The 15,210-nt window shown below is 45.3% G+C and overlaps 1 protein-coding gene across 1 annotated transcript in view; it reads right to left on the bottom strand.

The window, feature by feature from the left end:
- The window catches only part of ALPI (alkaline phosphatase, intestinal), a 53,485-nt gene extending 47,978 nt beyond the window's left edge, over positions 1-5,507 (bottom strand). Inside the window, exons 1-2 of the mRNA XM_044291076.1 lie at positions 5,360-5,507; positions 889-1,004 (exon numbers count right to left, since the gene is read on the bottom strand). Of these exons, the coding sequence (XP_044147011.1) occupies positions 889-1,004; positions 5,360-5,507 (264 nt within the window). The remainder of the gene's footprint in view (positions 1-888; positions 1,005-5,359) is intronic.
- Positions 5,508-15,210: the final 9,703 nt, after the last annotated feature.

Raw genomic sequence — 15,210 nt, forward strand, 5'->3', positions numbered from 1 at the left:
GGCCTGGAAACTCCCCAGATCTTAATCCTATTGAGAACTTGTGGTCAATCCTAAAGAGGCGGGTGGACAAACAAAAACCCACTAATTCTGACAAACTCCAAGAAGTGATTATGAAAGAATGGGTTGCTATCAGTCAGGAATTGGCCCAGAAGTTGATTGAGAGCATGCCCAGTCGAATTGCAGAGGTCCTGAAAAAGAAGGGCCAACACTGCAAATACTGACTCTTTGCATAAATGTCATGTAATTGTCGATAAAAGCCTTTGAAACGTATGAAGTGCGTGTAATTATATTTCACTACATCACAGAAACAACTGAAACAAAGATCTAAAAGCAGTTCAGCAGCAAACTTTGTGAAAACTAATATTTGTGTCATTCTCACGACTGTACACAGCCTTTGGCCTCCTGCACATGAACGTGTGCTGCCTGTGCCCGTGCTGCAGGCCACAAATTGCGGTCCGCAATGCACGGGCGTCGGGCACCAACTGTTCTGCAAAAAGATAGGACAAGTTCTATCTTTTTGCGGAACGGAAGCACTGAATGGAACGCCACAAGAGAACTCCATAGTGGTTCTGTTCCGTTCTGTTCCGCACCACATCTTCGGATTTGTGGACCCATTAAAGTGAATGGGTCTACATCCTTAATGAAGATTGCACGCGGCCAGTGTCCCGTGTATTGTATGTAGACCTGCCGTATGCGGGCCCCAATACGACCATGGAGGACACACGGTCGTGTGCAAGAGGCCTTTAACTAAATTTATACTAGCGACAATGGTTTCACTTAAATTTACCAACTAAATGTAATTATCTACATGATGTGTATATAAAATGATTTCAGGTGATAATAATATAATTTAAAATTAACATAAAAGAAACATTGGCACTAGAAAACCTTGGATAAGCCGACGTAAGGAAAAGTATCCATTGTCAGTTCATTCTCTTCCCCCAGCTTCCCTTCAAGCTGACCACTTAATATTCGTGTTGCTGTAACTGTGGGAATCCCCATGCCTGTTCAGAGAGAAATATGACACAATAATATGGTATGTTCCTAATGGTTTTTGATTTCTATTTAAATTTAAATAATAACATATCAAGTTTAATTAATAACAAACTAAATAATACTGATGTCAGCAAGGGGTTAATTAGTATATACGAATGCCATAGGGGAATTATCTCCTATTAAAGGGGTTTTCCCACAATACAAACGTAAATATCCTGTTCCCAGGAGAGGGGATAAATATCTGATTAATCGGGGTCGGACTGCGACTGCTCCATTCACTCTCTATAGGATCGACAGAAATAGCCAAGCACTGTAGTATATTACACTTGCCACATTTCTTGATATCATTATCAAGCTCGTCCCGTGAGCTGCCAGAAGGCCATAGGAAGGCCATTCAAGTGGTGTATCTCACCCAGAGCAAGCTGGGTGAGAACAAGAAAGCCTGGGAAAATAGGGGTTTCCCATTGTCTGCAGCAGCTAGGCTGGTAATGAGGTTAATTAGCAGCCAGCTGAGGAGCTCGAATAAATCTGGGCTTAGCTCCTCAATCGGGCTCTCCCAGTCTGGAAAGGAGCGGGCTGTGTCAAGGCCTGTGGGAGCCGTCACCCTCTTTGTGGGGGTAAGCACTGTCATGTGTTTTGGGGACCTGGGTGGTAGACCCAGATCCCGATAGAGAGGGGGAAAAAAACAGTTTAGTCAATGGCCAGACGGCTGAGGATTTATGTTTTGGTTGCTGTTTTTGTGTTGATGTGCTTAAAAATAAAAGCATCGTTTGGACTTCAACCTGGTGTCCGTGGCGAAGTCTGTGAGAATGACCCCCAGATAAGAGATGATCCCTTACACCCTTCAGAAGTCCAGTCTCTAAACATGGTGCAATTTTAAATAGCAGACACCTGCGGCACATGTATGCGATCAGCCATAAGACTGATCGCATACATTTTCCCTTTCAGATGCCGTGGTCAAATGTGACCACGGCATCAGAGCAGTCCAGAAGCGGAAACCGCGTGCTTCTGCTCCGGTAACAGCATTCCCCGGCTGAGATTGCAGAACCTGTTACATTGATCTAATAGACAGAAGCCTCAAGCAGGCTTCAGAGTCTATTATATGAATATACCAATACAGGCAGCTAGGTGGCAGCACTGTTGAAAATGAAGGCCCCTTTCACATGAGTGAGTTTTCCACGCGGGTGCAATGCGTGACGTGAATGCATAGCACCCGCACTGAATCCTGACCCATTAATTTCAATGGGTCTGCGTACATGAGCATTTTTTTCACGCATTAGTTCTGTGTTGCGTGAAAAATGCAGCATGTTCTATATTCTGCATTTTCACATGCCCCGGAAGCTGTATGAGTAATACTCATACAGCCAATGCATTCCAATACAGAAGTATTGGAATGCATTTTAAAGGAATATACCCCCAAAAGTTCAAGTCCCAAAGTGGGACAAAAAATAAAGTGAAAAATAAAGTTTGCCCCCCCAAAAAATTTAAAGTTTCAAGTAAAAATAAACAAAAATGTCATTTTCCCCAAATAAAGTAAAAAAAAATTTGTCAAAAATAGGGGGGAAGTATACATATTAGGTATCGCCACGTCCGTATCAACCGGATCTATAAACATATCACATGACCTAACCCCATCAGATGAACACCATAAAAAAAAAAAAAACTGTGCTAAATAAAAAAAATGATTTTGTCACCTTACATCACAAAAAGTACAACAGCAAGCGATCAAAAAGGCGTTTGCCCACCAAAATAGTACCAATCTAACCATCACCTCATCCCGCAAAAAATTAAAAAACTATGGCTCAGAATATGGAGACACTAAAACTTTTTTTTGTTTGAAAAAAGCTGTTATTGTGTAAAACTTACATAAATAAAAAAAAGTATACATATTTGGTATCGCCGCGTTCGTATCGACCGGCTCTATAAAAATATCACATGACCTAACCTCTCAGATGAACACCGTAAAAAATAAAAAATAAAAACTGTGCTAAATAAACCATTTTTTTTCACCTTACATCACAAAAAGTGTAATAGCAAGCGATCAAAAAGTCACACGCACCCCAAAATAGTGCCAATAAAACCGTCATCTCATCCTGCAAAAATGATAACCTACCCAAGGTAATCACCCAAAAACTGAAAAAATAATGGCTCTCAGACTATGGAAACACTAAAAAACATGATTTTTTTTTGCTTCAAAAATGAAATTATTGTGTAAAACTTACATAAATAATAAAAAAGTATACATATTACGTATCGCCGCATCCGTGACAACCTGGTCTATAAAAATATCACATGATCTAACTTGTCAAAATATCACATGATCTAACAAAAATAAAAACGGTGCCAAAACAGCCATTTCTTGTTATCTTGCCTCACAAAAAGTGTAATATAGAGCAACCAAAAATCATATGTACCCTAAACTAGTACCAACAATACTGCCACCCTATCCCGTAGTTTCTAAAATGGGGCCACTTTTTTGGAGTTTCTACTCTAGGGGTGCATTAGGGGGGCTTCAAATGGGACATGGTGTCAAAAAAAACAGTCCAGCAAAATCTGCCTTCCAAAAACCGTATGGCATTCCTTTCCTTCTGCGCCCTGCCGTGTGCCCATACAGCAGTTTACGACCACATATGAGGTGTTTCTGTAAACTACAGAATCAGGGCCATAAATATTGAGTTTGGTTTGGCTGTTAACCCTTGCTTTGTAATCGGGAAAAAATTATAAAAATTTAAAATTTGCCAAAAAATGTAAATTCAGAAATTTCATCTCCATTTGCCAATAACTCTTGTGGAACACCTAAAGGGATTAACTACGTTTGCAAAATCTGTTTTGAATACCTTGAGGGGTGTAGTTTCTTAGATGGGGTCATTTATGGATGGTTTCTATTATGTAAGCCTCACAAAGTGACTTCAGACCCAAACTGGTCCCTAAAAATTGGGTTTTTGAAAATTTCTGAAAAATTTCTAGATTTGCTTCTGAACTTCTAAGCCTTGTAACATCCCCAAAAAATAAATTATGATCAAAACATGAAGTAGACATATGGGGAATGTAAAGTAATAACTATTTTTGGAGGTATTACTATGTATTATAGAAGTAGAGAAGTTGAAACTTGGAAATTTGCAATTTTTAAAAAAAATTGTGTAAATTTGGTATTTTTTATAAATAAAAAAGATAATTTTTTTTTACTTCATTTTACCAGTGTCATGAAGTACAATATGTGACGAAAAAACAATCTCAGAATGGCCTGGATAAGTCAAAGCGTTTTAAAGTTATCAGCACTTAAAGTGACACTGCTCAGATTTGCAAAAAATTGCCTGGTCCTTAAGGTGAAATAGGGCTGAGTCCTTGAGGGGTTAAAAAAAAGTTTAAAAAAAGTTTTTATAAATATAATATATATATATATATATATATATATATATATTTATATATATATATTAAAGTTTAAATCGCCCCCCTTTTCCTTAAAATAAAAATTCTTAACCAATAAAAAAAAAACATCATGGGCATAACCGTGTGTGAAATTGCCCATACAATTAGGCCGAATGCACACGGCCGTTTTTCATGGCCGTGAGCGGTCCGTGGAACCACGGCCTGGATTCCTGCTGAGAGCAGGAGCGCACGGCGTCATTGGTTGCTATGACGCCGTGCGCTCCCTGCTGCCGCCACAGTACAGTAATGCACTGGTATAGATCATACCAGTGTATTACCGTATTATGGTGGCAGCAGGGAGCACACGGCGCCATAGCAACCAATGACGCTGTGTGCTCCTGCTCTCAGCAGGAATCCAGGCCGCGGTTCCACGGACCACTCACGGCCGTGAAGAACGGCCGTGTGCATTCGGCCTTAAAATATAACAATATCGGGCCTCTTGCGCACGACCATGTGCCCCCCCATGGCCGTATTGCGGCTTGCATACAGCGGGTCCGTAATACACGGGACCCCGGCCGCGTGCATTCCGCATCACGGATGCGGACCTATTCACTTGAATGGGTCCACAAATCCGGAGATGTGGAACGGAAGCATGGAACGTAACCGTACTGACCTGGAGAATGAAGATAGCAGGTCAATTTTACCGCATAGTGTAAGATGTAATTTTGTTTTATAAAAACCTGTCAGAATTGCATTTTTCTCAATTCTACCCCATTAGAAATGTTTTCCTCTTCCCACTACATGGTATGCAACCATAAATGGCTCCAATAGAAAATACAACTCATAAGCCCTCATAAGGCTATGTGAACGGAAAAAAAAAAAGTTAGGGCTATGGGAAGGCGGGGAGTGAAAAACGAAAATGCAAAAATGGAAAATCTCAGGGTCCTCTAAAAGGAAAGAGTCAATGTTTAATCAAGTCACATAGTAATCTTACCATCTCCCAGGAAGAGAATTAAATTCCTGGCCCTGTGGTTAACTGGTTTCAATTTTTCAGCTTTCTTAATCTCAGAAGCCATTTTATCATTCCAGAACTTTGGAGTTTTCTCTTCATCTGTAAGTAAAGACTGAGATCGTAATGACATTCTCAGGAAACTTTTATCCTCGCCTTCAAATTCTGACTAAAAATTCCCTGGTGACAGACTCCTTTTAAATATAAGGGAGTCTGTCACCAGGGAATTCTGGTGAACCTGGCACACTGTCTTGTAGGGCTAGCTCAGCTAAATGTAATAATACCGTTCTCGTATCTATCCCTTGCTTTATTCTGAAGAAATGTACTTTTAATTATTATGCAAATGAGCAGGTATGTGCACCGATGGTGGGCTCAAGCCCCTCTGTGCACCCTAGCTCCTCCACCTTCCTCTGCCAGCCCCTCTCTCTCCTTCTTGATTGATAGCGCTAGGTCCCTGCATAGTCAAGGCACTGACAATGACGAAGGATTAAAAGTACTATTTCTCCAGGATGAAGCAACAAAAGGCATCATTACATACAGCCGAGCTAGCCCTACATCCCATTGTGTCTGAATTTCCTGTTGAAAGATCCCCTTTAAAATGTCAATTTAATCAACCAACATAAAAACAACAAATAAACTGTTCACAATAAACTCCTTGTTCACATAAAATATCATTTAGGCTACATGCACACAACCTTATCCAATTTTCAGATACGGATACCTTCTTTGTGCAATCTGCATTTTTTTCTGCCCCATTAATAGCTATTATTGGCAATTTTTGTCCTCAAAATGCAAAATAGACAAGAATAGGACATGTTCTATAATTTGCAGGACAGATGCGACAGTAAACTGTGTTTTTTGCTAACCCATAGAAATGAATGGGTCCGTGTGCGACCCACAAGTGAGGACCGGGCACGGATGCAAAATAAAGTCATGCCCACAAGGCCTTAAAAAGAATACCTGTAGCTCAAACTGTGCAGCTAAATGTCAGGTCATGTTAATTGCAATATTATAGGCAACTGTATTATCAATTCTCATCAGTGTTGTGTCTAAACTACCTTAAAAATATGGTTGTTCCTATTACTCTACTTTACAAAATCAATTCATTCCTGAGCAACCAATGTAAAGTTATAAAATAGGAAAACAAATCATAATGTAATCCAATAAGTTACATAGGATTATAAATCATACACTTAATAAACTTAATACTCTTTTTTTTTTTAAAACCTTGAAGGCCACTAAGAGGGAGGTGCTTTTTTTGTGCGGCTCTCCCAGGCTGACTTGTCACAACTAGAGATGAGCAAATCGAAGTTGACAAAGTGTAATTCAATCCGAATTTCAGGAAAAATAAAATTCGCACCAAATCCGAATTTCCTCACGCTTTGTGGTAACGAATCGCGTGGCTGCTGCACATGTTAAGACATGGAGCAAGGCACTCTGGGAACGAGGGATCACCCACAATGCCATGCTTGTAGCTAATCAGCAGCCAGCCAGCCCTGTGATGTTACATCCCTATAAATAGCCTCAGTCATCTTGGATTCAGCCATTTTCCAGTGTACTTAGTGCAGACAGAGATATCAGCAGGCGCCAGGGACAGTGGTAAAAAAGACTTTAAAACTTTTATTTTGCTGTATAGAAGTTCAGGGAAAGGATATGGAGGAATCATTCCACAATATTGAAGCACAACAGGGTTCAGTAGGAGAGGTTACAGCCTGGGTAATAGGAACAATCCTATTACACCTTGCTGCACTGACTAGGCACCCAAATTGCCATTATACAGCTCTGTAATTCCAGCAAACCGTTCTTGTTATTGGGGTGTAAGTGCTGTTTGATACAGCCATTAACAGGGTTTATTACAAGGAAATATATCTATGTCTTTTTTGCCCTTGTGCGGTGTAGTTATATGTTCTAAAGTCCTTTTTGGCGTGTATTAGTTGGGGGAAAAAGGGCTTATTAGCCATTGTGTGGTGAATTGACAAAATTACAGACTTTTTTGGGGTGTTTTAATTTTCTTTTTATTTATTTATTTGATCTAACAGTACGTCAGACAGAGAAGTGCCAGGCCCTGCACAGGGAAGTGGCAGAAGTCTAAATGTTTCTGGCGCAGGCACATGTCGCAGCAGAGTAAGGGGGCGTGGCAGCAGGAGTCGCAGCCAGAGGCCTGAGCTCCCGGTGTCATCTAGCGGTCGTGTCTTGACCAGCAACCTGGCGGTTCTTGAATGATTGTCTCTATCATCCACTGCGTCTCAAGTGACATCAGACACCCACAGCCAAGAGTTGGTGGGTTCTTCAGACACAACCCTTAGTTGGCATGGCCCGGGAGCAGACCCTGTGCCCTCACCTGTCCTCAACCTGCCTCTGTCCTTTTCTGTTCCCTCACCCAGAGAAGTATTCTATGCTGTGGGCTCAGCTCCACTATACAGCGAGGATGAGCTACTAGAGGACAGTCAGCAGCTTCTGGCCAGCCAAGATGTGGAGGAGACATCCACCGCTTTCTCCGGCCGGCAAGTAGTGATAAGGAGAGTGGGAGCGGGTGTTGCGAGTAGTCAGGCTCCTGACCCAGAAACCGTTGAGAAGGACATCAGTGATGTGCAGACAGTACTCGATGATGATGTAACTGATCGCACTTGGGAGTCGGGTGAATTAGGGGCTTCATCACCATTGGGAGAAGAGGGTGGCAGCAGCTTGCCCATGAAGCAGCGATGGAGCCAGCAAGTCACTAGCGTGGCCGGGAGTCAGCAGGGTGGCAGCAGTGAGAGGTCAGGAGCCAAACATGCCCAGGGTAGACCACCCGTTTTCGAAGGAGCCTACCTGACCGGAAAGTAGTGGTCCAGGGGTTCATGGAAGCAGCGGCAGTAGCAGTCAGTCAGTGCGGAGTGTTCGGGGTAAAATCACCTACTCGGCAGTTTGGCAGTTTTTTGTTAATCCGACGGAGAAGGTGAACATGGCCATTTGTAGAATCTGTGGGCAGAAGGTGAAGCATGGCCAGGGTGCCAATGTTGGCACCACGGCCCTGCCTCAACATATGCAACGTCACCATAAAGTGGCCTGGGAGAACCATAGCTTTGATATGGTGGTCCAGTCTGCCGCAGCAACCACTGTGTCACCCAGTGGCAACCACCTGATTTTAGGCAGTCAAGGCTCCACCACCTCAGCCGAAGGGAGCTGTCTGTCATTCCCATAATCTGCTGGTCCTGATGCTCCTGCTCCTCCTCCTCGTCAGTCATTCCGTCAGCAATCAATCACCGATGCGATTGTCAAGAGACAACAGTATGCGTGCACTCATCCAATGGCGCAGAAGCTGAATGTGCTCCTGGCCAAGTTGCTGGCGCTGCCCTCCCTTTCCAAGTGGTGGACTCTGCACCTTTCAGAGAACTGATGGCTTGTGCCAAGCCGAGGTGGAGAGTCCCAAGCCGTCATTTCTTTGCCAAAAAGGCAGTACCAGCCCTGCACACATATGTAGAATAGAAAGTGGCCAGCCCTTGAGCCTGTCTGTGTCTGCCAAAGTGCATGGCAGCGCCGACGTATGGAGCTGTAACTACGGTCAGGTTAAATACATGTCCTTTACTGCCCACTGGATGAATGTGCACAGCCACACCAGCAACTTGGCCAGGTGACGCCGCTTCCGCCTCCACTTTCTCACGTCGTTGGTCCTGCGACAGTGTCCGCCTCTGCCTCTTCATCCTCCACTGTGTACTCAGCCTCCACTGCAGAGACAATTCACAGTGCCCCTGCAGCATACCACGTGTTCAGGGCACGGCAGTGTCACGCTGTTCTGCACCTCGTTTGCCTGGGCAAACTGAGTCACACAGGGGAGGAAATGCTCCCTGTCCTTCATCAAGAAATCGAATGCTGGCTTAAATCGGAACCATGGTGACCGACAACGGGAAGAACATGGTATCGGTGTTGCTTCAAGGAGGGCTGAGGAATGCGCCCTGAATGGTATACGTGTTTATCTGGTTGTCAAGCGGTTCCTGAAGTCTTACACCCATTGCAAGACATCCTAAAAATGGCCAGGAAACTTTGTACGCACTTCAGCCACTCGTACACCGCAAAGCACACTCTCCTTGAGCTGCAGCGGCAGAATGGAATTCCCCAACATAGGCTAAAATGCGACGTTTTCACCCATTGGAAGCACACCCTCCATATGTTGGACCGACTATGCGAACAGAGAAAGGCCATAAATTATTTCTTGATGATCCAAGCGGACAGGAGTACTCCCCTGTGTAACTTCAATGGCAGCCAGTGGCAGCTCATGCGTGACACCTGCCAATTGCTCAGGCCCTTTAAGGAGGCCACGTTATCAGTTGCCGGGACTACGGGACTAGTTGTCAGTCGCCAGGACTACGGGATGAACAACATCATTCCACTGCTTCATGTCCTGGAACAGATGCTGGTAAATCTGTCTGGTCAGGGGACTGGAGATGTGGCATCTAGATCTCACGGCCACGTGAGCCTGTGGGGGCTGAACTTGAGGAGGAGGAGGACATTGGTGCACAAGCAATGTGTAGTGAAGTGGGTGGGTTTTATACACAGGTGATAGGAGAGGAGGAGCAGGAGCAGCCAGAGGAGCTACAGAGTGATGAGGAAGACTAGGCAGAGGACCCAGACACACCGTAGCAGTATGCAGTGGAGATGGAGGCAGGGAGTCCCTCCGAGTCACTTGTACAAATGGCCCGATGCATGCTCACTTGCTTGCGTAGTGACAGCCGAACTGTCACTATTCGGCAGAAGGATGACTTCTGGCTCTCCACCTTGTTGGACCCTCGCTACCGGTCCAAAATTGGGGCCTTTTATACACGCGCTGAGAGGGAGAACAAACTAACCTACTATAGAGACATCCTAGGTAGTCAGTTGGCTGCTGTCTATCTGCACCATCGTCCATCCTCTCGCAGGTCTGATCGGGGGGCCCTCTGCACTCGCGTTCATCTGCCATGGCTGCTGTGGCAGGGTGAGGGGTTAGGAGCAGTTCCAGTTCCGTCAGCAGCAACTTGAGTCTAGAGTTGCTGATGAGCAGCTTTCTTCACCCGCCTAGTGAAGAAACTACTCAACAGCAGCAGTAGCAGCTAAACCTGGAGCAGGACCTGAACCAGCAGATGGTGACATACTTAGACAGCACCTTGCCACCCCACATTGAAGATCCGCTGGACTACTGGGCAGCCAAACTGGATTTGTGGCTGCAACTGGCAGAGTTTACCCTGGAAAAGCTGTCCTACCAGGCCAGTAGTGTGGCATCAGAGCGGTTGTTTAGTGCGGCAGGGGCCATAGTTACCCCAAGAAAAACTCGCCTGGCCACCAAAAATGTGGAGAGACTGACCTTTGTCAAGATTAATCAGGCATGGATCAGCCAGAATTTCCACTCACAAATGCCCGATGCATCAGACTAGATCATCCATGGTGCCACACCAACACTTTGACACAAGAGACCGGTTTCTTCTGGCTACCTGCCTCAGCTATTATTCTGATGCGGCCAACCACCTGATGACACACATCTGATACCAAGTGCTCCTTCTTTCACCCATCATCTTCAGCTGGTACTAGTATTGACACCCACCTTCCTACTCTGTCACCTGGTCACTCTGTGGTCTCCTGATGCTGCTGCCACCTCCACACTATGTCACCTTGCCATTCTCTGGTCTCCTGATGCTGTTGCCACCTCCACACTATGTCACCTTGCCACTCTGTGGTCTCCGGATGCTGCTTCCACCTCCACACTGTCAACTGGCCACTCTGTGGTCTCCTGATGCTGCTGCCACCTCCACACTATGTCACCTTGCCATTCTCTGGTCTCCTGATGCTGTTGCCACCTCCACACTATGTCACCTTGCCACTCTGTAGCCTCCCGATGCTGCTGCCACCTCCACACTATGTCACCTTGCCACTCTGTGGTCTCCGGATGCTGCTTCCACCTCCACACTGTCAACTGGCCACTCTGTGATCTCCTGATGCTGCTGCCACCTCCACACTATGTCTCTTTGCCACTCTGTGGTCTCCTGAGGCTGCTGCCACCTCCACCGTATGTCACCTTGAAACTCTGTGGTCTCCTGATGCTGCTGCCACCTAGACACTATGTCACCTTGCCACGCTGTGGTCTCCTGATGCTGCTGCCACCTCCACATTATGTCACCTTGTAACTCTGTGGTCTCCTGATGCTGCTGCTACCTCAACACTATGTCACCTTGCCACTCTGTGTTTTAATGATGCTGCTGCTGCACCTCCACACTATGTCACCTTGCCACTCTGTGGTCTCCTGATGCTGCCACCTCCACACTATCATTGTGCCACCCTGTGGCCTCCTCCTGATGCTTCTGGAGCCACCTCCATAGTCTGTCATGGTGTCACCCTGTGGCCTCCTCCTGATGCTGATGCTGCCGCCACACTCTGTCATTGTGCCACTCTGTGGCTTCCTGATGCTGCCGCCACCTCCACACTGTCATTGTGCCACCCTGTGGCCTCCTGCTTATGCTGCTGCCACCTCCACACTCTCTCATTGTGCATCTCTGTGGCCTCTTGATGCTGCTGCTGCCACCTCCACACTCTGTCATTGTGCCACTCTGTGGCCTCCTCCTGATGCTGCTGCTGCCGCCACCTCCACGCTCTGTCATAGTGCCACTCTGTGGCCTCCTGATGCTTCTGCCACCTCCACACTGTCATTGTGCCACTCTGTGGCCTCCTCCTGATGCTGCTGCCACCTCCAGTGGACATCTTATGCTGTTCCCACCCTCCCCACTTCATGACTGGGCCACTATTTTGCCTTTCGGCCTGGCTGACATCATCATTTAACATAGAAAAAGCAATAGTCAAGGCTCACCTGGTCCCAGATTGAAGTGGAGGCACGGATATTCGCCAGGGACTCAGCGATAGTGGAAATATAAGTAACATAGTAGATAAGGCTGAAAAAAGACATTTGTCCATCCAGTTTGGCCTGTTATACTGTAAGTTGATCCAGAAGAAGGCAAAAAAAAAACTCTATGAGGTAAAAGCCAATTTTCCCCACCTAAGGGGGAAAAAATTCCATTCCGGCAATCAGATAACTCCCTGGATCAACAACCCATCTCTAGTAGCTATAGCCTATTATTACACTCCAGAAATGCATCCAGGCCCCTCTTGAACTCACCATCACCACCTCCTCAGGCAGAGAGTTTCATAGTCTCACTGCTCTTACCGTAAAGAATCCTCTTCTATGTTTGTGTACAAACCTTCTTTCCTCCAGGAGCAGAGGATGTCCCCTTGTCACAGTCACAGTCTTGGGGATAAATAGATGATGGGAGAGATCTCTGTACTGACCCCTGATATGTTTATACAAAGTAATTAAATCTCCCCTCAGTCATCCTTTTTCTAAATTGAATAACCCTAATTTTGATCATCTTTCAGGGTACTGTAGTTCCCTCATTTCAGTTATTACTTTAGTTGCCCTCCTCTGAACCCTCTCCAGCTCTGCTATGTCTGCCTTGTTCACAGGAGACCAGAACTGTACGCAGTACTCCATGTGTGGTCTGACCAGTGATTTGTAAAGTGGTAGGGCTATGTTCTCATCACGGGCATCTATTCCCCTTTTGATGCAGCCCATTATCTTTTTGGCCCTGGCAGCAGCTGCCTGACACAGTTTTTTACAGCTTAGTTTGCTGTTCACTAAAATTCCTAGGTTCTTTTCCATGTCAGTGTTACCCAGTGTTTTACCATTTAGTCTGTACAGGTGACTTGCATTATTCCTTCCCATGTGCATAACCTTACATTTGTCAGTGTTAAACCTCATCTGCCACTTCTCTGCCCAAGCCTCCAATCTATCCAGATCCATCTGTAGCAGTATACTGTCCTCTTCCATGTCAATTACTTTACACAGTTTAGTGTCATCTGCAAAAATTGATATTTTACTGTGCAAGCCACCTGCAAGATCATTAATAAATATATTTAAGAGGATAGGGTCCAGTACTAACCCCTGAGGTACTCCACTAGTGAAAGTGACCCGATCCGAGTGTGTACCATTAATAACCACCCTCATTTTGGTATTACTGAGCCAGTTACTTACCCACATACAGACATTTTCTCCCAGTCCAAGCATTCTCATTTTATATACTAACCTTTTATGCGGTACAGTGTGAAATGGTTTGGAGAAGTCCAGATATACACGACATCCATTGATTCACCGCTGTCAAGTCTAGAACTTACCTCATCATAGAAACTGATTATATTAGTTTGACATGACCGATCCCTCGTGAAGCCATGCTGATATGGTGTTATTTCGTATTTTCATTGAGGCGCTCCAAAATAGCATCTCTTAGAAAACCTTCAAACAGTTTACCCACGACGGTTGTTATACTTACCGGCCTATAGTTTCCGGCTCTGTTTTTGGACCATTTTTGAATATGGGCACCACATTTGCTAAGCGCCAATCCTGTGGTACACTCCCTGTCAGTATAGAGTTCTTAAATATCAGAAATAAGGGTCTGGCTATGACATTACTTAATTCTCTTAGGATATGTGGTGTATGCCATCTGGTCCTGGCAATTTGTCTATTTTAATCTTTTTAAGACACCGCTGTACTTCTTCCTGGGTCAGACAGGGCACTTTTAATGGGGAATTTACTTTTACATTCTGCATTTCATCATTTTCTTCAGTGAATACAGTGAATAAAAAAATATTTAATAGCTTTGTTTTCTCCTCATTGCTCTCTGCAACTCCCCCCTCACCACTCTGTAAAGGGCCGACACCTTCAGATTTATATTTTTTAATATTTATATAATTGAAGAACATTTTAGGGTTAGTTTTGGTGTCTTTGGCAATTTATCTTTCAGTCTCTAGTTTGGCCAATTTTATTAGTTTTTTACATATTCTATTTTTACCTTATATGTCACGGGGTGCCGGCGATGTGCTCCGCAGCACAGACGGTGCTACGCCTCTGTACAGGAGCGAGGACGCGTGCAGCGTCCTCGTCTCCTAGGTGATGGGGGGCGGGACGGATCCGGCCATGCATGTCTCCTCAGTGCGTCCGGCGTCCTCGGTCCCCCCAGCAACCAGATGAAGCCTGAGCACCGAGCTGGGCACTCTGTGCTCAGCCTTTTTCAGCAGGGCGAGTCATGTGACGCTGGCCACGTCACATGACCCCTTTTACTCAGTATTTAAACAGGCAGCCTGCTGACCACAGGTTGCCTGTTATTTATGTTCTTGCTGTGAATTTACATTACCTTCTGCTATTTCCTGACTAACCTCTGCCTGCTCCTTGTGCACTTTGCTGCTCTCCTGGAATTCTGACCCCGGCTTCCTCCTGACGATCCTCTGCTGACTCCATTGGTACTTCTCGACTCTCCTGGTATTTATGACCCCGGCTTCTCCTGACTATTCTCTGCTTGCTCCATTTGTACTTCGTTGCTCTCCTGGTATTGACTCGGTCCGTTCACGTTCTGTTGTTTCTGGTCTGTACTCCCAGCACGTATTCCAAGCTAGGGTCTGCAGTCCAGTTGTCCCTTGTCATTAGGACTTGCGAGGCAAGTAGGCAGGGCCAGGGGTGAGGGTGGAGCGCAGTGGTCACTTTCCTCCCCCCTATGTGTGTGTACGCGACCGTTTTCTGGAGGGGGCAAAACATTGTGTCACTGTTGTCACTGATCATAAGAACCTAATGTTTCTTGAGTCTGCTAAGAGGTTAAATCCCCGTCAGGCCAGATGGACATTGTTTTTTACACGTTTTGATTTCTCCATCACTTTAAGATAATGGGTTGCATCAAAAGGGGCATAGATGCCCGTGATGAGAACATAGTCCTACCACTTTACAAATCATTAGTTAGACCACACATGGAGTACTGTGTACAGTTCTGGGCTCCAGTGAACAAGGCAGACAT

The sequence above is a fragment of the Bufo gargarizans genome, chromosome 4 (assembly GCF_014858855.1).
Source record: "Bufo gargarizans isolate SCDJY-AF-19 chromosome 4, ASM1485885v1, whole genome shotgun sequence".
Taxonomy (NCBI): domain Eukaryota; kingdom Metazoa; phylum Chordata; class Amphibia; order Anura; family Bufonidae; genus Bufo; species Bufo gargarizans.